Source organism: Mesoplodon bidens (assembly GCF_964165515.1).
Source record: "Mesoplodon bidens genome assembly, chromosome: 8".
Lineage (NCBI taxonomy): Eukaryota > Metazoa > Chordata > Mammalia > Artiodactyla > Ziphiidae > Mesoplodon > Mesoplodon bidens.
Window position 1 is genome coordinate 32,758,266 of NC_138165.1, and position 23,949 is coordinate 32,782,214.

The window sequence follows — 23,949 nt, forward strand, 5'->3', positions numbered from 1 at the left end:
ATGTAGAACTAAGTTTTCAAGTTCTGCCTGTTTTGTTTATTCAGCTTCAAATTTTTTGCTAAAGACCAGAGAATCTACCTCAGAACTTGGTTTTCTTATTTTAAATTTAGTGATAACTTTGGAAAAGAAGTTAAATAAAGTGTTAATTTTTACTCCTATAAAGGACATTTTCCTTAAAATGTGTTTAGGGTTAGGGAGCAAAGGCATTTTCCTTGTTCTTTTGTCTCTGCTAATTACTTGACTGACTATAATGCTGCATGGTATGTAATCATGTACTGAACCCTTTACATTACATTTTTTTAGACATCATGAAGAAAGTCCGTCTTCACTGTGATCCAGGCAGTAATCAATGTCCTCTTTTACTTTTCGTTTCTTTTGCTCCTGATGGCCCATACTAGTGTTTGGTAAACATGCTTCTCTGTTCTTAGGATCAACTGCAAGCAGCATTTTGTCACACCAGATACTGCTTTTATAACTTAATGATCTCTATTGCCTCTTTAGAGACACTTCCAAGTGATGCTCACTGCCATTTGTTTTTCTATTTCTTATTTTTTTTTTGTATTTGTGTGAGCTATTGAAAATAGCTGTTATATAACAACACATTATCTTAATTTTCCAGTCTTTATTGGTTCTGTTAAATTCAACAAGTGCTATCAGGTGAGCAAATTTGGGGGCATGCCAGTTTACTTGGTGATGAAGCTGCTTTATCATCTTAATTAATTTAGTTGAAGTTCATAGGTTGATGGTGAACTTCTTAAAAGCCACAGTTTTAGATGTATGCCTGACAGTACCTCTCAGTGTACCTTTGCTTTCTTATGGATTACCCCTTTCTTTACAATCAGCTTAATGAAGTTCTTTAGCCCCTTGGTTATTGAGCTAAGATTTTTTAAAAATAAATTTATTTATTTATTTGTTTTTATTTTTTATTTTTGGCTGTGTTGGGTCTTTTTTCTGTGCGCGGGCTTCTCATTGTCGTGGCTTCTCTTGTTGCAGAGCACGGGCTCTAGAGCGCAGGCTCAGTAGTCGTGGCACACGGGCTTAGTTGCATGTGGGAATCTTCCCGGGCCAGGGATCCGACCCATGTCTCCTGCATTGGCAGGCAGATTCCCACCCACTGCGCCACCAGGGAAGCCCCAGAGCTAAGATTTTTTTTTTAAACTCAAGATATATTTATAAAACTCATTTATGCATATTATATGGCAGATATTAGGCAGAGTTAACAATGTGTTTTTTTACTGGAGAGAAGTCTCTAATATTTTATAACTGCAATAGATTATAGTTAATGATAGCAACTGTGTTCTTCCAAAAGTGTAATTTTCTTGAGGGCAAGATATCTTTGTATTGTTATTAACCATAAGAGTACATTGTTTATAGCTTATGTTCAGTTGTTGGCTGAGTGAATGAAGTGAACCATGCCTATAGGAATGAAGAGCTACTAACCTGTCATTTCTGTTTATAGGTATTGCAATTTAAGGAAACCTTCTTGCCAGCAAATCTATGATAAAAAATATATGTAACAGAGGAAACTGTAACTGTTATTTGTCAAGTGACAAGCTTTTAATGTCAGAATGGCTCACCTAAAACGACTAGTAAATCTACATCTTAAAAGACATTACCATAAAAAGTTCTGGAAGCTTGGTGCAGTAGTTTTTTTCTTTATAATATTTTTGATTTTAATGCAAAGAGAAGTAAGTGTTCAATATTCCAAAGAGGAATCAAGGATGGAAAGAAACATGAAAAACAAAAACAAGATGTTTGATTTAATGCTAGAAGCTGTAAACAATATTAAAGATGCAATGCCAAAAATGCAAATAGGAGCACCTGTCAGGCAAAACATTGATGCTGGTGAGAGACCCTGTTTGCAAGGATATTATACAGCAGCAGAACTGAAACCCGTTCTTGACCGCCCACCTCAGGATTCTAATGCACCTGGTGCTTCTGGCAAAGCATTCAAGACAACCAATTTAAGTATTGAAGAGCAGAAGGAAAAAGAACGTGGAGAAGCAAAACACTGTTTTAACGCTTTTGCAAGTGACAGGATTTCTTTACACCGAGATCTTGGACCAGACACTCGACCTCCTGAGTATGTTGAAGAATATTCATTGTTTAGTGTTTATCAGGAGGGTTTTCAGGGGAGGGGCATTAGTTAAGGAAGTTGCTTGTTCTTTAGTCACTTTGAGGCAAAGAATCGGCAAATACCATTTATTTAGCCTGTCTTAATTATTTTTTGCTTATTGTTATTGAGGCTAGATTTCTATATCTATGTTTAGTGAGGCATTGCATATGTGAAAAATTATCATCTTAAAAATTAGAAAGCTGAATTCTAGATCTGACCTCTATAGAACCACAAGGAAATCCTTTATTCTTAAATGCTTTAGTTTTCTCATCCATTAAGGAGGAAATATGGGGTGGATTTTATGGGAAATGTGGGAGGTGGAGGAGTTGTTTCTGTTCTTCTGTGTATTGCTATAGAATAGAAATATTAAAAACTGTGCCAAGATTTTGAAGCTGTGATAGTTTATGAGCTAAGTCATGGACTTTGTGGCTACTTTTAGTGCTATAACTACATTTCAGAATGTCCTGTGTTTTGTAACCTTTCTTTTAAGAGACAGTATTGTTTTAATTACTAGTTTAACTGTGATTCTTTCTCTGGAGTTTTGTTGAATAAGCTCTTGTATTTATAGAGTTTTCTCCCTTTCTCTTCTGAGAGGCCAACATTGCTTTTCATTGTCACTTTGTTTACATGTTTAACTCAAATATACAGTATTTTGATTAAAATCCCCCCCAGCCCCCGATTCTACTGTGCTGTCTTTTTTTTTCTTAGTTAACCATCTTGTTATCTTTGAGGTAGTGTTCAAATGCTCTATTTGAACTGAAATAGTTAAAATGAATTTCAGCACTTTCAAACAATCTGTAGATTTGTTAAAAGTGCAAGATAGACAAACTGTAAGCAAACAGGGCTTACATACTTTGCTTTCTGGTTATAAGAGAATTAAATTTATAAGTGAACCTGAAGAAAAGTACTTTAGTAGGCTTAGGTCTATTGCTTCCTTCATATTTTTCTAGGTTTATGATCATGAATACCTGCTCCAACTATGAGTTCCTCAATATTGAAGCTGTGTAGATTAGATTTCTGTTGCTCTATTCTAATCTGTGTGATTCAAGGTTAAATTGCTCATCATTTTAAATGAATGTGTGAAGAAACAAATGAATGAAAAATATTCTAGTTGTTCTGACAGGGCATAGTATAGTTCCTTTTTTATGCTAATAGGTTAAAATGCAATATGGCCCTTTACTGATTTTGGGAGAGGTCTTGATTGAAAAGCAATCCCCATCACAAATCAAGAAGCATGATTTTTATTATTTGACATGACAAAGGGAGCTCAGGATAAGCCTTTTCTTCAATATAGCTTTGAGAAACTACAGTAATATTCAATAATGTTAATCAATATGTAAGTGCAAAATAGCTATGCACACAAAGAACCTTTTTTTTTGGACAGGAATGTGTACCTAGAACTGTGAAGATTTAATACTTTCATACTTTAAATTTAACTTATATCATCAAGGAACACATTTTCTGAAGAACTGCTAATCTTTTACATGCTCATTAGAAATATAGATCCAATTTCTCCCAAAGCCAGATGGTCTTGTGACTGATAATTTAAGCACATTTCTGTATGCCAAATTTTTCAAATGGTTTGACTGGGAATCTGTAATCACTTTGGCAAGTTATTTGAATTTCACTATTTTAAATGACATGTGAAACAACTTTTAAACATAAGTTGAGCATGCTAATTGTTTCAAAATAAATGGGGTTTATGAAATCACACTGTGAAATTTTATTATCACTTGCATTGATGATATACATGACACTTTTACTTGATATTAGTACTTATCAGTTAAGCAAATAAATCCTTGCTTAAACTGAGGGAAAGCCTTGTGAGATTAAAGAGATAACACTTTATTAGTGTGAATTTTTGTAAAGTGTCATACTTTAAATCTTCAAAACCTTTTTATAATTCTATATTAATACTATATTAATTAGTCACGTGGCAAATAAATATAGGAAAAAAAAATTTTAAATCCCAAAACTCCCTCCCCAAAATGCTTATAAGACAAAATTATAAAGTCCTTTCCTAAAAAAGAAATACTACAGTATGGAGTTTTTCATAATTTTTACTTATACTTTTATGTTGGCTTATAAGACTTTATGTATTAAAAATACAAGCTTGTATTTAGTCATTTGTTTCCGTGTAATTTTAACTCGAAGATAGATAAATAGGTAGTTTGTGTTTGGACTTTATTTTTAATTGATAGTTTATCCAAAATTCACTTTAGAATAAATCATTTGCTTTCATCTACCAGTGAGGATGAATGTGAATATTTTCTTCTGGCTATGCATGTATGTTACACTTTAAAATCATGATGGTCCTAGAGAGCAAAATCAGTTTCACCTTCCTCCTCTTTTCCTACTCAGTGGTGTTGACACCCTCTCAGTATTTTATCCCTAATTTAATTCCTTTCTTATCACTACAAATATTTCAACCTAAAGACATCCTCTCAGGAAAGGATTTGAAACACATTCATACTGAGGTATGGCTGTAAAAGTAGTAATTAATGAGAGTTTGTAGAATATCTCTTTTAGGGTGGCTTTCCCAGGCCACCATTCTGGGGGCTCTGGTTTCCCCATGGGCCCTGGCAGGGCAAACCAAAGTGTGCTGGACTCCTATCTCCATGAGTGAATGATTTACTTCCTTATCTTTGGGTTTGAACAACACTGTTTGATTGTTCACACACTACTTATAGTGGCTTTTGACTGTGTAGGAGGATTTCGTAGTCTGTTGTCTAAAATTGTACAACCATTTATGGTTATCAAAGATCCAGTTATTTTACTTATTTATCTTTACCATAGATCACACATGTTTTATGTCCCAGCTTCACTCTGTTTGATTTTACAGTGTTTTGAAGCCCTCTCCTATATGTTATTTCATTTGATCCTCACCTCAACTCAGCAGGTGAGGGACTGTGGTCATCTCCATTCTCAAAGCCTGGAGATTGTACAGACCCACACACACCCCAATGGCTTCATATGAAGATTATTTTCATTGAGGATGACATTGCTATCAAAATGAATTCAAGATAAATTTATAACTAAAGTTTTTAGTGAATGAGTAATACCACTAATCAGTCAAAAACTATTTAGGGTCTCTCTCCTTACTGGAGCAAAATCTTTAACACAGCATGGCATGTGACATATGATAGGTACTTAAGTTTTTGCTGAAGGAAACAGGTTTTATAGTAAGCAATTTTTTCCCTTTTTGGTTCAGTTACAGGTTAAGGGAATTGATTAAACTTAGAAAATATTACATTCCTAGGAAAGTATCTAATTTAAGATAATCTCTACAAAGATGAATATTCATTTAATAATTAAAATTGCAAATATTAAGAAAAATGTAGGATTTCTACAAGGAAAGAAAAAACTTGGTTTGTATTTGAGCAGTTACAAGTATTTGCTATTTTTACAGGTTGTCTCACTTCTAGGTTATTTTTCTTATTTAAAATGTTATTTGTATTTAAAATTATATTATGGAGAAAGCTTACAATAGCATGTTTTAATTCGTGACATGCAATATCAGTGGACATGATCTCTGGGTGAGTGGTCTATTTGTAAGAAATTTTGTTTTGATCTATTTGCCTTTATATAGCATTAAGATCATCTTACATATAAATAAAGTATCCACTATCATTTCTATTGTTTTAAAGGTTTAAATAATGATAATTTAGTAATGGTATAGCCGTGAAATAAAGTAATAAAATTCATAATTGTTCTTCTACTTTGACTTTTTCTAGATGCATTGAACAAAAATTTAAGCGCTGTCCTCCCCTGCCTACCACCAGTGTCATAATAGTTTTTCATAATGAAGCATGGTCCACGTTGCTTAGAACTGTCCACAGCGTGCTCTATTCTTCACCTGCCATATTGCTGAAGGAGATCATTTTGGTGGATGATGCTAGTGTAGATGGTAAGAAATCACATGCAAATTAGATTGCTTCCTAAGTAAATCTATGTGGTGTTGTCCAAAGTCTGTTTGGGTATATTGTGCTCTCTGTATGCCACCTCAGATCTTGAATATAGTGTCTTGGATGCTATATATGATATATGAAGGGAGAATCCAAGGAAGTCCATATTCAAATATTATGGAGTTCAGAAATGTGTGAAACGTGCGAAACACCATTATTTATAACTTTGTGGCCCTCAATATGAGACTTTTATTGTAAGACATAGTGGTTAAGAGCACACACTTGAGCCTTGAGTTAGGCTGCCTTGATTTGAATCCCAGTTCTGGTCCTAACCAGCTATGTAACTTGAGAAAGCTACTTAACCCCCCTATACCTCAGTTTCATTATCTGTAAAATGGGGAAATGCCATATTTCATCAAATTTATTGTATAATACATCATTAGTTTACATACCAGTAAAATAAAAGACACTTACAGCCAATTCAATGAACATGCCATTGCTTATAAGAAGTATATAATTGTATAGCTTAGAAATGAGGGAATACATAAGTAATACATAACTCCTAGGGTTGTTTTAAAGATTAGAAGAATTAATATAAATAATATATTAATTAATGAATAATATCAAAGAGTAGTTAAAAATTACTGAAGAGTTATCACATCCTGTTTTATTTTGGTGCTTTTAAATATTCCAATACCATTTACAAAGCTAGCCAGAATCTTTATTGAATTTTCACTTAATTTTATGTCAATAATCAGTTGCTAAGTTACACATTTTAAATTGGACTCACAAGGATAATCAGACAAATACTATAATTTGCTGAGTTTTCAAACATTACAAGTATTTTAAGTACCAAACAGATACAGATTATTTCAATGATTGCAAAATTTGTTCCTGAATGAGCCCAAGTTTGGAACTAGATTCCTTAAAGTCAAATTCTAGCTCTAGCACTAATGAGCAGTTTCCTTATATCTGTAAAGTGAGGATAACACTCTTCCATTAAATCCAAAGCACCATCTATTGTAAGGTAAATCAGTACTTTACAGACCATGAGAAAAAAAAACCCATTACCTATCAGGTGACATGTCATCAATTAATTATAAGATGTATCCAGACTTTAGACGTGGTTGTAAGTGAAAAAAGCATAACATTTTTAACCTAATGTTTCAACCTAATGTTTCAACCATTTTAATCTTTTCCTTTTCTTTCCTAATCAATGTCTACATAAACATATAATGTTTATCTAATTATATCCATGTCAGAAATATAGTTTTGAAATCTGACATTTTCATGTAACATTACTAGCCTGTGTCTGTTACCTTCAAAAGTTTAGTTTTAAAGACAAAAATGGACTAGATACATTTTAATTAACCATCCACTTTTATTTACCCCTTAGCCTTACTATATGTAATACTACAATAAATATCCTTGTGCTTATGTTATTTTCCTTTTTTTTTGAATTATATCCTTAGATAAGTTAGGAGAGGTAGGACTGCTTGGTCAAAGGGTCTGAGTATTTTTTTATAATTCTTTATAGCAATCAACAATAGATTTGGAAAAGTTTTCTTGGCGAGGGCTATCTTTGAATAGTAGTGTAATTTGTCTTATTGAATCAGTCAAAGAACTACCTAATGAGTCCCCACTGTGGAAAATGTGTCCCTCGTTACCATAGAAGAGCTTGTGAAGTAGAAACCATAGTCCCTGACTACAATTTGCTTAAGGAAAAGCAGCATAAATATGTAGGTAACCAATTAACAGATAGCTAAATCCCAATGATAGCAAACAAAATATAATTAAGATTTTCAGAGCATAGACCATGTGCTAGTTAGTTCTTGTCTTAAATGTTTTATTTGTACAATAATTTTTCATTGTATCCTCCTAACAATTCCCTGTGAGGGTTAGTCCTATTAGCCCCATTTTTTCTATTATCTCACTTTATAGGTAAAGAAACCGAGGTACAGTAAGGTAAAATAACTTGCCCAAGGTCACATAGCTAAAAGTAATGGTGCTATAAATCAAACCTAGGAAATCTGATTTCATGGCTTTGTGTTTTTAACTTCATAAAATTAAGGCGTGTATGGGGGCTAAATTTAAAGGGCAGGTAAGAATTTACAGGAAGTTCAGAAGTTGTGGGTGAATAAAAATTTCTTAACATATGAACAGTGGGAGGGTTTATTGAAGGAATCTGTAGTGACTCCGTTTTAAAAATCAACTCCCATTAAGACCTTTAAAATGTTTCTATTTTTAAGTTGCTGCTCTATAACTCTATGATTAAAGCAGAAATAGCTATGATTATATTTTTAAGACAAATTACAATCCTACTTGTCTTTCAGAGTATTAATTCTGAGGTACTTAGAAGGTGTTAAAAAAGTTAATCTGTTACTCTGAGACGATAATGTTTAGATAGGCTTATTTTTCCACAAAAGTTATTCCTGTACTCTTACCTCCTTCATGAATGTTTAAGCTTTAAATAAGCAACTCTCTTATCTGCACCACTGGAGAATTTTAAAAAATATCTAATTACAGATAAAGTCAAAGTCACCTGCAACTGCTTCTGAAATCTGGCAGAAGCAAACATCTACCCAGGATGTTTGCTGGCGTTCTCAATATTCCCAACTCTTTTTGAGTCTGTGCTATGGGTCCAAGAAGGCCACTTGAAGAACTGCATTATATACTCAACAAAGAGTCAAGAATTCAATGGTGAACAAGGAGGCTTAAGACGTTGTTTAAAAATATGGACAACACTTGATTGACTCGATTGATGTGTTTTTCTTTTACCTGTTATTTTAACTCTTGCTTAGTATGTATGTCATCCAAATTGGAATATTGAGTATCTTAAATTATACACACCCATGACTAAAATTTTGCCTGTTTCTAACCTCATTCCTGATTAACATACTCTTTTCTTCCTTCATATTTTTACTGGAAAAAATTCTGTGTCAGGAGACTCTAGAGCTTTCAAAAATTTTTTGCTGATTCTTTGTAGAAATATTCCCAAACTGCTGTAGCCCTGGATTTTCCTACTCATCTTTCTCTCAAGATTTTGGCCTTAAATTATTTTGACCACTGCCTAAATATCAGATAATTTTTTTTGATACTTGACATTTTTCTATACATTTGCAGATTTAAATGCCAATTTAAATAAGAATCAAATATCTTTTTGGCCAAATTCAGTTTCTTTCACTCCTTTGTCCCTTTTCTCTGGCCTCTAAATGAATCTTCTTAACTCCTGGGGTCTATTCCTTTGGAAGTCTCCCCCGCCAAACACATTGTGTTTACTGATATGACATGGGCAGGATAACTATGTGTGGTAATGTCACGCATTATAATCATTCAAAAGTTAAGATCTGTATATATAATTTTTGTTTTCCAATAAGAATTGAAGATATAATTTTTGTCTTAAGGATGGATGTGTACAACTGTTAAGATTATGCATGTGGAGGACTCATTGCCCTGTGGTTTCTTTATTAGCTTTCATATATATGAAAATATACTTAGAAAGGAGTTAATCTTGATTTTTTTTTCTTACAGAGTACTTGCATGGTAAACTAGAGGAATATATAAAACAATTTTCTATCGTAAAAGTAGTCAGACAAAAGGAGAGAAAAGGTCTGATCACTGCAAGGTTGCTAGGAGCAACAGTAGCAACAGCTGAAACACTCACATTTTTAGATGCTCACTGTAAGTATACATGTATAGACATAGTTGTAACATTTTCCCTCCCCCTCCCTCTAATTTAAAAGGTAAGGAAGTCTTTTCTTTAAATGCCTAATTGCATTTTCTTTAACATCATTTTCAGCTAGTGATTATAGCAGTGACAGCCCAAGCAGATTACAGCTCTGGGTAGGAAATCCCTTTCACTTATTCAAAGATCTTACGTCCTTTTGTTTGAGTCTCCTTAACTTTATGGCCTCCAGTGGCCAGCTTCCCCAGCGAGTTATCCATGCCTAGGATTTTTTCATATGCTCATTTTGTCAAAAAATGTGGTTTTCCTTATTATTCTTGATTACTACACTTTAAAGTGAGTGAAATTTTGTTTGTTTAAGTGTAGTCAACTCTATCATTAAACCTTGTCCTAGTCCTAACACTTTGACTTTTTATATTTCAGTTCTTTTTTTTCCCCCCAAAGATTCACACACTCCTTTTTGTGCCAAGTTAGGGGTGCCCCTTTACAGCTTCTGGTATCTTTCCCATGAATGTTGTTAGTTTTTGTTTTTGTTGCTGCTGGGTTTTTTTTTCTTTGTATTTTAATTTTTTTTCAGTGTCAATGATTTTAAATAAAGTACTTAGACAGTAATTTTAGAGTCAATGTTTAATGTACATGTTAGGTATTACTAAAATGTCACTTATTCCCTCAAGCTCTAAGTTTAGTGAGTTTTACTCTTTGTAGGAGTGTTTAGCTTTGGATTGGCCAGCCTTTAGGTTATGTTTGACCAAGAAAATTGTTTTGAGCATACGCTAATTGTTACAGAAGGGCTTTTGGATTTGCTTGAGTCTCTTTAGAGCTTTCACATTCAGTATTCTCTTAATACCCAGCATTTAAGAAAGGTCTAAAGGTAATCCAGGAGAGGTGTTTTCAAAAGGAAATGGCTGCTTCTCCAGCATTCCCTCTCCTGGTCCAAAATTACAATACTGTCAGACTGGGCATTCTTCCCCTCCAGGCAAATGTGTCTGATGGTCCTCCTGGACCATGACTGCCAAACTCCACTGAATGATGGGAAGCCCTGAGTAGCACTGTACATGCCACATCTCCTGAACTCTATGTGTGATGTGAGACAGCCTGGCCTGGGGCCAGAACCCAGACCTTTCTTGCCACTCCTCCACTCTCTTTCATTAGGGCTGGGCAGGTTTGAATGGTGCTTTGTCTCCAACTGCTAAAATCAGAATATTCTGACTCCTTTACTTGTTTTCTCCTAAGACCCTGTCAGAGAAATGAAGATTTCAGTTACTATACCTTACTCAGGGAGACAAGTTTAAGTAAATCAGAACACTTCTGGAGCTAAGTGGTATGGATCAGCAAAACATTATCCTTGATTCATAGCCCATTTTAAAGAGAAATACACAGTCTGAAACTTAAATATATCAGTATCATTTTGCTTCCATTATAAGGTTAAAAAATCAGTCATTTCCTAACTATGCTTAATCTTGTCTTATATTTTTCATCCTACCCTTATTTCACAAGGAACCTTTAAGAAATCTCTGCTATATAAATGTTCAAAACACTAATGACTTGGTTATTCTCATTTCTCTGTAAACCCTCTTCCAAAACACAAAAGGAAAAAATCCCTGAGTGTTTTCATTAAATTAATTAAAATTGTATTCCTTCTAGGTGAGTGTTTCTATGGCTGGTTAGAACCTTTGTTGGCCAGAATAGCTGAGAACTACACTGCTGTCGTGAGCCCAGATATTGCATCCATAGATCTGAACACATTCGAATTCAACAAACCTTCTCCTTATGGAAGTAACCACAACCGTGGGAATTTTGACTGGAGCCTTTCATTTGGCTGGGAGTCACTTCCCGATCATGAGAAGCAAAGGAGGAAGGATGAAACTTATCCAATTAAGTAAGATGATTGCTCTCAAAGTCTTATATACAGTTCAAGTATTTGAATATGTATACATTCTCTGCTTTTTACAGTAATTTCTGCAAAGGTAATTCACATTAACAAAATAAAGAATACACATATTCTGTATGGAAGGAATAGGAAAGTCATTTATATATTTATGTACTTGTTTATACATGATGTTACTGAGTATGAAGTAGGATTAAGTGAGCTCTTATGTCTTCCTTATACTCATTACTTAAGGATCTTTTTTTTTTTTGGCCGAGCCTTGAGGCCAGAATCTTGGTTTCCTTACCAGGGATCGAACCCAGGCCCCCAGCAGTGGAAGCACGGAGTTCTAACTACTGACCACTAGGGAATTCCCTTGAGAATCTTTTTTTTTTTTTTTTTTTCAGTACGCGGGCCTCTCACTGTTGTGGCCTCTCCCGTTGCGGAGCACAGGCTCCGGACATGCAGGCTCAGCGGCCACGGCTCACGGGCCCAACCGCTCCGTAGCATGCGGGATCCTCCTGGACCGGGACACGAACCCACGTCCCCTGCATCGGCAGGCGGACTCCCAACCACTGCACCACCAGGGAAGCCCCCTTGAGAATCTTTTAAGTTTGGTTAGAAGACACAATAATTTTGTTCTGCTAGGGAAGGATACTTAAAGTACTTCCTCCCCATCCCCCAAAACTTGACTTTGAAGATAGCATTTTTAGTTTTTATTAATCTATATAAAGCCTTGAAATTGTCATCTCTCTTTAATTTATTTGTACATTTGATTCAGTTGCTCTTAAAATATGTTTTTTTTTCTTATTTGGTTTTTATAACAAAGTTTAACAATGGATTATTTTTCAGAACACCCACTTTTGCAGGAGGCCTTTTTTCCATATCAAAACACTATTTTGAATATATTGGAACTTATGATGAAGAAATGGAAATTTGGGGAGGTGAAAATATAGAAATGTCTTTCAGAGTAAGTTTATAAATATAGCGCTCATACTAAGCAATGAAATATATATTTCTAGTTGGCTGATACAGATTATCATGGATGAATGTAGTCTTTACTTTTTGTGCTTCCTGAAATTTAATTGTTAGAAATTTTAGAATAAATATATTTCCTCTTAAAGTGTAACTTAATATATTTATTTATTGCTGCCAGTGTAACAAGAAGAATCAGTTAAATGCCTGTGTCCAGGCAGTAACACCAATTAATGCACTTGTAGCTACTGAATTCCAGCCAAGATAAATGTAATTAAATCTAGTGCTTCAGGAAATTGGTTATCAAGTGAGTCAGAATGGAAAAACATTTATGTATAATTTTAAAGGACATTGAACTTAACTCTTCGGATTAAACAAGCTTTTTTCCCCTATACATATTAAAAGTTAATATGAGAAATAAAAAAAAGGTTTTAGATGGTCTCCACATGTATGTATTTGATTTCATGAGTTCATTTTCTACAATGATTTTGTCATTCATTTCTTATCACTTAGGCTGGAATGTAGTGGAAAAAGAACTGAACTAGGAGTTGGAAGATTTAAGTTTTGGCTCTGACTTCATCACATAATGGCAAGTGATGATCTTGGCCAAGTTTGAGCTGCTTAAGGGCAGGGGTCTTGTTTTACTCATTTAAATATTTATTCATTTAAGTATTCCTAACCCCCAGCACATGTTGGATCTCAAGCAGTCTGTTGAACTGAACCAAGCCTTCTCACTTGTTTAAAAAAAAAAGAAAGAGAGAGAGAATACAACCACTGCCCTAATATTAGCACATATTATTAAACATGACTTTTAGATTTTTCATTTATAGCAGAACAAACTGTCAAGATATTTAAGTGAGTAGGTATTGATTTAGTGATTTGCCATTTTAGAGTTAATGCAAATAAGTTTTTTTGACCCTCTGTCTCTAATAGTATGAAGTTTTTATAATGATCAAGTTTAATAGATTGTGCTTTGGTAATAATGACTGTCTGGAATTTGTTTCTTGATCACAAAATTGAATATACAAGAGATAAATAGAGTCTGGGCTCACTTACTCCAAGTCTGCTGTGGAAGTCAAATGCAGAAGAGCCATCGGTCTTCTGTGGATACTAGAGAGCTTGCATAATTTTTGCAAAAAAAAAAAAAAAAAAAAAAGAAGAAATTGTGGACTTTACTTTTATGAGAGATCTGAAATCACTATTTTGTTAAAGTAATTTCTGAAAATGTGAGGTTTTTTTGTCTCTTGTGTCTGTACCATTTAATAATAGTTCTTTATCTTTGAGAACTTAAGTTGAACTGGCAGTGAACAGAGACTATTTGTAAAGCTGCAATAAATCTCTTATTTTGTTTTTATTAGTATCTTAAAGGTGAACTTAAAAGCAACACTTTGATTTTCCTAAAATACTGTAAATTTAAACAAATATCATTAATTATCAGGTGTGGCAATGTGGTGGGCAGTTGGAGATTATGCCTTGCTCTGTTGTTGGACATGTTTTTCGCAGCAAAAGCCCTCATACCTTTCCAAAAGGCACTCAGGTGATTGCTCGCAACCAAGTTCGCCTTGCAGAAGTCTGGATGGATGAATATAAGGAAATATTTTATAGGAGAAACACAGATGCAGCAAAAATTGTTAAACAAGTAAGTTAGGACTAAATAATTAAATTACGGTAAAAAATCCACAACAAGTTCACATGTCCTTTTACCTGTTTGAGTCAACTCAAGCCTGAAACATTTTTTTTAAAGTTATATTTAAAGCTGGGCTTTTGAACTCAAAAATATATAACTCATTCATGTCAGTTTTTTTTTTTTTGAAAAAGTCAAGTAAACTGCATTTAAAAAGTTGAGGCATTCTACCTGATGTTACCCTTTTAATATGAAAGATATTTAGTTTTTGTGACTGCTTTGGTTCAGTATTTTACTCAAAGAAAATAAGATTAAGTGGAACTGCTTTTAACTGGTTTTAGGTGATGTGATTAGCACCTAAATCAAGGTGCTAAGTGGCATTTTGAACTGGAGAGCTAGACAGTGTCAGAATGGGGCAGGAGAATGAACCAGAAGTATCAAACTTTCTTATTTCCAGTTCTGGTTCCACTGCTTCCTGGAGGGGTGACTTTGGCAAAGCCCCTTGAGACTGTGAAATGGTTATGGTGCTTCATAGGGTGGTTGACAGATTGGCCAGACATGGAGCATGTGCTCCACCACGTTTCTTCTCTCTCCCTCCCTGTCTTGAGATAAAATACTTGCCTGTCTCCCAGAGCAGCTGTGAAATAAGGAAATAAGTGCTAACAAATGCATGGCACTGTGGTTGTTATTGACCTGTCCTAGATCAAAGCTCTGCAGAATCATCATGTCTAATGCATTAGAACTGAGTCCCAACAGTTTCAATATTGGATGTGGTAAATAAACTAGACAGTTTAAGGACATGCTTCGGCAAATGGCACCCAACTCTTTGTAAGAAACAGTGCCAATTTGCAAGCAGGTATATATTGGGATTAAAGGGCATCAACATTTCAAATGTCATAAAGAAAGATCTGGTTACCTCATTTCGCTTTTTCTTTGGTCTCTGGTATCTCCCTGTAACATGTCAGTACCATGCAAAGTCAGAGCACTACTGGGTCAGATTGCTAACTTTTTACCCAGGGCCACCAAAACAAATCGAGCAGATTGTGTACTGCACAAAAGTACTTGGCTAACCAGGCGAGTGGATACTAAATACAGTTTATGCTCTCGTCACCAACAGAGGGGCAAGTGAGCCAGCAAACCCTTGTTTTTAACATGGGGCAAGTAGGTCCATACGGTACAATGCATAAGCTACCCAGAAGTCCTTCAGAGTTTCATACTTTTTGCTAAAACACCTGGGTTCAAAACATTGAAGGTGGCAGAGAAAATATTTTCCTTAGTTGAACTGATAAACTTGAGTATTTACTTTTTCATATATTTAGGCACCCACTGTAATTTTTCTTTAAAATTTTGCCTGTACCAAATACCTTTGCAATTTTAGAGCTTTTTTTTTTTAAGTTTTCTTAGTCCTTTTAAAAAAGGTAAAGGAAAATAAAATACAATTGATTAAAAACTTGACTTTTTCTACTAAAACATTGTTATTGTTAGGATATTATTAGAAGATATTGTTAGGAGTAAGCAACACCCTTAAAACTAGAAAAAAATATTCCCAACTGCGTTGCTTTTTGTGGTCTTGACTGGAGAAGAGATATGTTACATTTTGCACAGTTGGCACTGTTTCTCTATACCTGCTTTCTCACACCACACTTTACAGACCATTTTTGCTTATAAAACTAGGATCTGTTTTGGATGCCCCCACTACCATCTTTTGCCTTCAGCATTTCGTTAGGGATCTTTGTCCCATGACAGAGGTTTGTAGCACAAAGGAAGAATAAAATAGCACTAGGTTGGCACTGCAGTGGTCCTTGATTCTATTTGAAGCCAGAAGTGAGCAGCCAAGCATACTTGTTGCCTGAATGAATGGTGACTGTAGTTAAATCGCATCTTACATTTTGGCCCAGAATTTTTTTTTAAAGACCTAAATGTAAATACAAATAGTAGCATTTGAAGTACTTTATCAGTGCTGTTTTAATTAAGCATCCGCCTTCACTTCTCATCTTCCTCCAGAAGTCATTTGGTGATCTTTCAAAAAGATTTGAAATAAAGCAACGCCTTCAGTGTAAAAATTTTACATGGTATCTGAACAATATTTATCCAGAAGCGTATGTGCCAGACCTTAATCCTGTTATAGCTGGATATGTGAGTATTTTCCTGTTCCTTTTTACTTGGTATATTCCCTTCCACCAATATTTATGTGGTTCAGAAAAATTGCTGAAATATTTTCTGTTTTATTGTTTTTGAGATTTTACATTATTATTAACACCACTTCCTGAAATTAATTGTGAAAAAATATAAACCACATAGATTTAAAAAAAAATTTATAACTTGAAAATTTCCCTTTAGATTAAAAGTTTTGGTCAGCCTCTGTGTCTGGATGTTGGAGAAAATAATCAAGGAGGCAAACCATTAATTTTGTATACGTGTCATGGACTTGGGGGAAACCAGGTGAGCACTGCACTAAAAATCCTCCCTTCTCTTTAGTACCTACAAACAGAAGTAAGTTGTTGCACATTTTTCAGCATCCTTAAATCAATTTTATGTTCCGGTAAACTGGTATGTGAAATGTTTTTAGATTAAGTTTGACAATTCATATAGAAGTTGCAGAGTACTTTATTTTGATTTTCACTCTGCCTCTGAAAGCAGTTTGAGGTTGCTTACCCATTTAGTAGAAAGGCAAATGAGAAAATAATAGAATAATGCCATTTGAAATGAAAAACAGGATCTTCTATGTGAATCTTTGATGTTGCATGACTATTAGCATGGTGATTTTGCTAAATTATACATAAAGCCTATATTTAACTGGATTTGACAGCAAATAACATCATGTTCATACTGTATTTTTGTGGTCCATGATATTAAAAGTTTGATGGAGATACACACACACACAGATATATACAGATACATATACATATATGTACATATATGTCGGTGATGTGTATATATATTCATATCTTAAAATTTTCCTTACACACTATATATTAGAAGAAAAAATAATTATATAAATAGTTACATTCTTTTAGAAATAACACTGGGCTATCCTAGTAAAAATTAAGGTTTTGAGCAATGAGAAATATTTCCTCATTTGTAAAAATCTTATCACTAAATGTAAATACTTATAAATTTATTTCAGGCTTCTTCTAGCATTACATCTATTTTATCGTAAAAGTTGAAAATATATTTTATACATTGTTCTGTCTGTTTTTCTCCTATCATTGCCATAAAGATGTTTTTATGGTTCTGTCTCTAAAATAATTTTTAAATTATAAATAGCATATAGCCATCTTTTAGAAATTTGGGGATGCTGAAATAATTCACATATTCCTTCAACAAGTATTTGTTTGGCGCCTATAATGTAACTCATACTCTTATAGTAGTGAAAAAGACAAAGTCTCTATCTTGTGGAGCTTGTATTCTGAATTTAATTCCAAGTGTGACAGAAGCCACCTGAGGATTTTGAGCTAAAGAATTATATTTTCTAGCTTATATTTTAAGAAGATAACTCTGGCTTCTATCACCCTGACATAGCCATTGATTTTATTTTGATTTATTTCCTTTAAATGTTATTTTCAATCAAGCATTTCATTTAAACTAGTTTGGGAATTGTAGTTCCTTGAGTGCTAGATGTTTTTGAGATATCATCTAACTCGATCATTTCCTCATGTTCCCTTCTACTGTTTTGACCAGATAATGATATTTTTTATAGCATAAAACTCCATTGTAACAGTATTGCACTATGCCAAATGAAAATAAGTATTTTGATAATGTGAATAAATTGACTAATATACTGGTGCAGTGCAGTTTAATTCGTTATGGCTTTGCAACACAATGCTTTGCCTCTTCCCCTTTCTCTTCCAGTGTAGTTGTCCTGGTTCTAAGTTAAAATTCTCTCCAGTGTTCTCAGCTAGATAATAACATACTCTTTGGTTGTCTAAGTATCTTCAACTATTCTCCATTCCTTATAACTTCCGTTTTAATGGTTTTTAAAAAATAATATGAGTAATGTAAAGTTCTGGTCAGCCTTCCTTATCATCTTTGAAATCCTAGGGTTTATCTTTCTTAAAGAAGTACAGCCAGAGTGCTGTTTTCATGATCTAAACCCATTTTTTTCAATGTCTCCATCTGAAGAGCTATCAGTTATAAAAATATTATATTTGTGGAATGAGATAAATTAAGCATGAGGCTAAGACCAGGGGAACTCAAGATTAATTCAACTAATGTTTGTGGAGTGCCTACTCTAATACACATAAAGGGTTTAGAACAGTCCCTGCCTAGCACATAATAAGGGCTCAATAAATATTAGTGCTAAGACTAATAATTTCACTATTGAAAATCAATTATGTTCACTCATTTTTTCTTTGGAATGTCAACATTATGAAATATTTGATGTATAATGGATGTTATTACTAGATACACTGCCTGACTTTGGTCTATGGTGAAGTCAGCTAGCTACACACACAATTCCAATAGAGTGCTATGAAAGTTATCTCTGATGCACTATGGGAAGCCTGAGAAGAGTGTAATTTCGTGCATAAGACAAGTTCAGGGAAAACTAAAGAAGGAAGGTAATATTTGAATTGGCTTTTGAAGGATCAAAAGGAGTTAGCTAGGCAGAAAAGGATCCAGAAAGATATTCTAGGGAGTAAAGCAAAGTGGAGTTATGGATACATATGTTCTGCATTGGTAGAATTGTGTGAAAGGAGCATAGTGTATAATTGGGACAATGGTTGATGTTAGACTGAAAGTGGAAGATTTCACGTACCAATTAAGAAGTGTGGGGGCTTCCCTGGTGGCGCAGTGGTTGAGAATCTGCCTGCTAACACAGGGTCCACGGGTTTGAGCCCTGGTCTGGGAGGATCCCACATGCCGCGGAGCAACTAGGCCCGTGAGCCACAACTACTGAGCCTGCGCGTCTGGAGCCTGTGCTCCGCTACAAGAGAGGCTGCGAAAGTGAGAGACCCGCACACTGCGATGAAGAGTGGCCCCCACTTGCCACAACTAGATAAAGCTCTCACACAGAAACGAAAACCCAACACAGCCAAAAATTAATTAATTAATTAATTAATTAATTAATTAAAGTACCCTTAATTTAAAAAAAAGTGTGGACTTTATCTTAGCAACGGTAGTGATTGTGAATCACTAAGCAGGGAATGTAGGGATCAAATCAATGTTACAAAAGACTAACTGGCAGCAGAGTGGACTGAATTATAGGAGCAGAAATTGGAGGTACCTGGAGGTATTGCAGTAGAGATTTTGAGTGCCTGAACAAAAGAAGTGAGGATGTGGAAGTAAGGATCGGTGGGATGGTAACATCTGAGAGGAAAATTCAGTAAGACTAAGGGGCTACTTAATTGGACATGTGGGGAGAGAGAAACATCAATAATAGTAACAATAGCTAAAAATGTATTGAATGCTTACCATGTACCAGTTATTGGTCTAAATGTTTTACATGTATTAAACCATTTATCTTCATAACCCTATGAGGCAGGAGTTATTAAATTACCCATTTTACAGGCAAGGAAACTGAGGCAGGAAAAGTGTCATCGTGTGCCCCCCACCCCCCACCTTCATGCGGCTTGCAGGATCTTAATTCCCCAACCAGAGACTGAACCTGGGTCATGGCAGTGAAAGCAATGAGTCCTAACCACTGGACCACCAGGGAATTCCCAAGAGTACCCTGTTCAAATGTTTCTAGTTTAAATGAAAATGCCATTAACTGAGATGAATAAGAGAGAAGAAACACTTGTGGAGAGAAAGAGGTAGTTAATGGGCTTGCTAAACGTTTCCAGGCTCTTTCCTGTGGCAAACCTATTCTAGCCTTCATCCTACCTGATAGCTTCCAATTTCTGACATGGGAAGGAAGACAATGCCTTCTTAATTAAGTAACTATCTGTTGGTGATAGGCTGGAGAAAGGCTATAATATCTTCTGTCCCAAAAACTCAGGTTATGATTCTGATACTTACTTCATTGTATTATTTTGGTGAAGTACACATGACTCCATTATTCAGTGAGCTGCTGATTTTTTTTTTTTTTTTTTGGCGGACAATTTTGCAACTGAGGATATAGAGTGCTCTCGTCAGTAACAGAATTCTTCCTTTCACAGTACTTTGAATACTCTGTTCAACATGAAATTCGGCATAACATCCAGAAGGAATTATGTCTTCATGCTGCTCAAGGTGTCGTTCAGCTGAAGGCATGTGCTTACAAAGGTCACAAGACATTTGTAACTGGAGAACAGATATGGGAGATCCAGAAGGTACCTCAGTACAATTAATTCACCCCTTTATGTAATTATTTTGATTAGCTCTAATTGCTTATCTGGAAAAATACATGAAACATACTATATTGATATTATCTGTCAGAATTTCTGTCTTTGTTAACTTTGTCATTATGTATGTCTACCCATGTGGTAAGAAAGAAGATATCTATGAATTAAATACTCTTAGGAGCAAAATAGTTATAAAATATCTTAGAGCATGTTTTATGCAGTTCAACATGTCTGTGGATTATTAGTATATTTGTTTGTATATATTTTAGAATTTCTTATGATGCTTCTTGTGACAGTCATACTTTTGTTTTCCTGGCAGAAAAGAGAAAAATAATTACTTTTTCTTACCTAAAGTGATTAATTCTTTCCTTCCCTATTTTAGTACTTTTTCATGAATCTAGAAATGAGAGAATATGTGAAAGGTTTTTTTTTCTGTTTTTAAACATATGTTTTAAAGCTTAGCTGGAGACTAGCAGTTCTTACCTGAATATTGTTTCGTGTAATTCTAGAACACTATAAGACTGACTTTTATGACAGGATTTTTTAGAGTTTATCACTTATATCACTTATATCACTTACATCAGTGAAATATTTGTTATTTGAGAACTTGATTGAGACCTTTTTCTGCATACCTCTCTTCATTTATATAACACCTTCTGTGAATTGAACAGTGGTGGCATAAATGATGTTGCCTACACCAAAAACCAACAAGATTTTATCAGACATAGTAGATATTAGAAAGATTAAAAGTTAAGAATGGTGTATATTTGTTATGTAAGTCTCCCTTTGGCTTCCATGAGACCATAAAGTGTTTTTATATTTCTCTGTTAACTTTGAGTTTTGAAACTTAATGTCTGTTGTATTTCTTTTTATTCTAGGACCAACTTCTATATAATTCATTCTTTAAAATGTGCCTTTCAGCAAGTGGAGAGCATCCAAGCTTAGTGTCATGCAATCCATCAGATCCACTCCAAAAATGGATTTTTAGCCAAAATGGTTAAGTGTTCCTTAAAATTAAGGAGTTGAAAAAGGAGATATTCTTTCTCATAAAACTGTGACTAGGCATACACTGTAGTTTTTGAAAATTATGCAAAAGCAGCTAACTGTAACTTATTCCAAGTGCATTTTTCTTATTTATATCTTAAAATGTCTATGTAGCACCGCTACAGAAATCCCTTAAGTTTCCATTTCAAAGCACAATAGCTAGTAATACCAAAGACTATTTTGAAATGTCCAGATGCAGAGGAAAAGATGTTTACAGTATGATGAAAATAATTTTCCAAGTAAAGTGATGTTTGTGTGCTTTGTACGCTTGAGAATATGAAAAGCTACATTCACACACTCACAATTTAAAAAATTTCTTCTAGTTTTTTTGGGGGGAGGGAGAAAGATTTGATACTGTATTTTTTTAACTACATAGATATGGATCAATGAAGGTAAAAAATTGGCCTTTGTGTAAAACCAGGAAATTTTTTATAGAGCTAGAATTTATTATATAAAAATGCAGGTAAACTTCTTTTGCATTTTGTTAACTTATCTGTCAAATATTTCCTTAAACATGAAATTAAATGAATAAGGAGAAGACTATTTTTAACACTTCAATTTCTTGGCAAATTAAAAAATATTTCTTAGTCTAAAGTTCACTTGACTTGAAGCAAAAGACTTTAAAAAATAACTATACTGTGTGTTTTCCCAAAGAAATTTAAAAAAAACCCTCTAAGTCACTATCTGTTAAAAAGGTGTCTTTGGGGGCTTCCCTGGTGGCGCAGTGGTTGAGAGTCCGCCTGCCGATGCAGGGGATACGGGCTCGTGCCCCGGTCCGGGAAAATCCCACATGCCGCGGAGCGGCTGGGCCCGTGAGCCATGGCCGCTGAGCCTGCGCGTCCGGAGCCTGTGCTCCGCAACGGGAGAGGCCACAACAGTGAGAGGCCCGCCTACCGCAAAAAAAAAAAAAAAAAAAAAAAAAAGGTGTCTTTTTCCTTTCTGTTAGTCTTTTTTCCTATCAAAATTCACTAATGTTGAATGTTTATGAAATTGAATTTCAAATGCAGAATACTTGACTCATTTAAAGCAAATTTTTTTTTGTTACTGATTCAATTATAGATTGTCTTTGTAATGAATTTTTTCACCAAAAAACCTTATTACTATCTATGGAAAACACAATAAAACAAATTCTTATCACTATTGTAACTATTTAAGTTTTTTTATTTTTTGGATAAAATATATAACTGATAATAGCTAGGGAAAGCATGAATTTTGTATCCTGAATTTCTAAGCACCCACTGCAGAGTCATCAGATATTTCTGAAGGGAAAAGACATTTAATAGTAATGGCATAAAAAGTGGGGAATGGAGAAGATTCTGTGTTAGATATTTAGAAAATTTTGTACCAATTTCTGATAACTTTCCTTGAGCATATGATAGAGTAATTTTTTTAAAATGTGATGCTGACTGAGAAGATTTAACAATTTTTGGTCATTTTATATATAGATTTATTCTTATTGAAGAAGTAATGTATGATGGGCTTTATGTTTTAAACCTGGCTTCAGTTGTACATAAGAAAATATTTTAAAATTATTGGCTCCATCTTCTCATTGTTTGTACTTTGAACTTACATTAAAAAAAACTCTGCACTCTTTAATTTATTACAATGCCAACTTTTATTTTAATTCAACTGATATTTATTGTGTGCCTAACTTTGTGCCAGAAGTTATGGTAGGCATAGTAAGACTTATATTGCCTTTGAGCTTAGGTCTTATGCAGCAGAAAGACAAATAATTTTGAAATAGCACAGTGAGTGACATTATGACGTTATATTTTATGATGCAAATGACAGTTCACTATTCATATTGAATATTTCTTTAGTAAGTAAAGGTATTTCTTTATTACTTTTTCTAATACTAATATGTATTCTGAAATATACACTAGAGCCCACATACATGTATAATTTCTGTTTCTCAATTCATTAACTCTAGAGTGAACATCCAGGAGCAAATATTGCTCTTAGAGTTCATTGTATCTCACAAAACAAAACAATTCCCCAAAGGTATTTTATAAATTATGAGCTTAAGTCAAGCATATTAAAAACAAAAAACGAAAAACAAATCTAAGCTCCCTCTGTGTACTAGTCATGTATCATCATGTTAAGATCCAACCAAAATCTATATAGATTAGGTTGATTTTATTATGTCTTCATTATATGCATTCAAAGGGAGAATCCTTTTTACCTGATTTGGGAGCCTCAGGCTGTTGCTCAAGTGTCATATAATTCATTTCATTAAGAATTTGCCCTTCAGGTAGAGGGTAGTATCTTTTAAAATCTGAATTTTGAAACGGTGCTAGCAGGAAGTTATTTATGGAATCTGGTTGCCATCTACCTGAGAGATTTGAATGCACTTAAGTGTGAAATTGTGGAACTCTTGTTCAGTTTGAAGCTACCTGGGAAATGGTCTAGTGGCTGCAGAAGACCTGGTATGTTGCCTTCACTCCAGAGGACGAAACCTACTCAGGTAAAC

At 34.3% G+C, this 23,949-nt stretch overlaps 1 protein-coding gene across 1 annotated transcript; it reads left to right on the plus strand.

Moving 5' to 3' along the window:
• Positions 1-1,568: 1,568 nt before the first annotated feature.
• Positions 1,569-22,625, plus strand: GALNT3 (polypeptide N-acetylgalactosaminyltransferase 3; the record flags this gene model as incomplete). The annotated part of the gene is made up of 10 exons (XM_081242492.1): positions 1,569-2,083; positions 5,851-6,023; positions 9,553-9,702; positions 11,351-11,585; positions 12,426-12,543; positions 13,987-14,187; positions 16,177-16,308; positions 16,513-16,614; positions 20,271-20,423; positions 21,314-22,625. The coding sequence occupies 10 exons, from the start codon at positions 1,569-1,571 to the stop codon at positions 21,434-21,436; spliced, it is 1,902 nt and encodes a 633-aa protein (XP_081098618.1). The 3' UTR covers positions 21,437-22,625.
• Between the last annotated feature and the right edge of the window lie 1,324 nt (positions 22,626-23,949).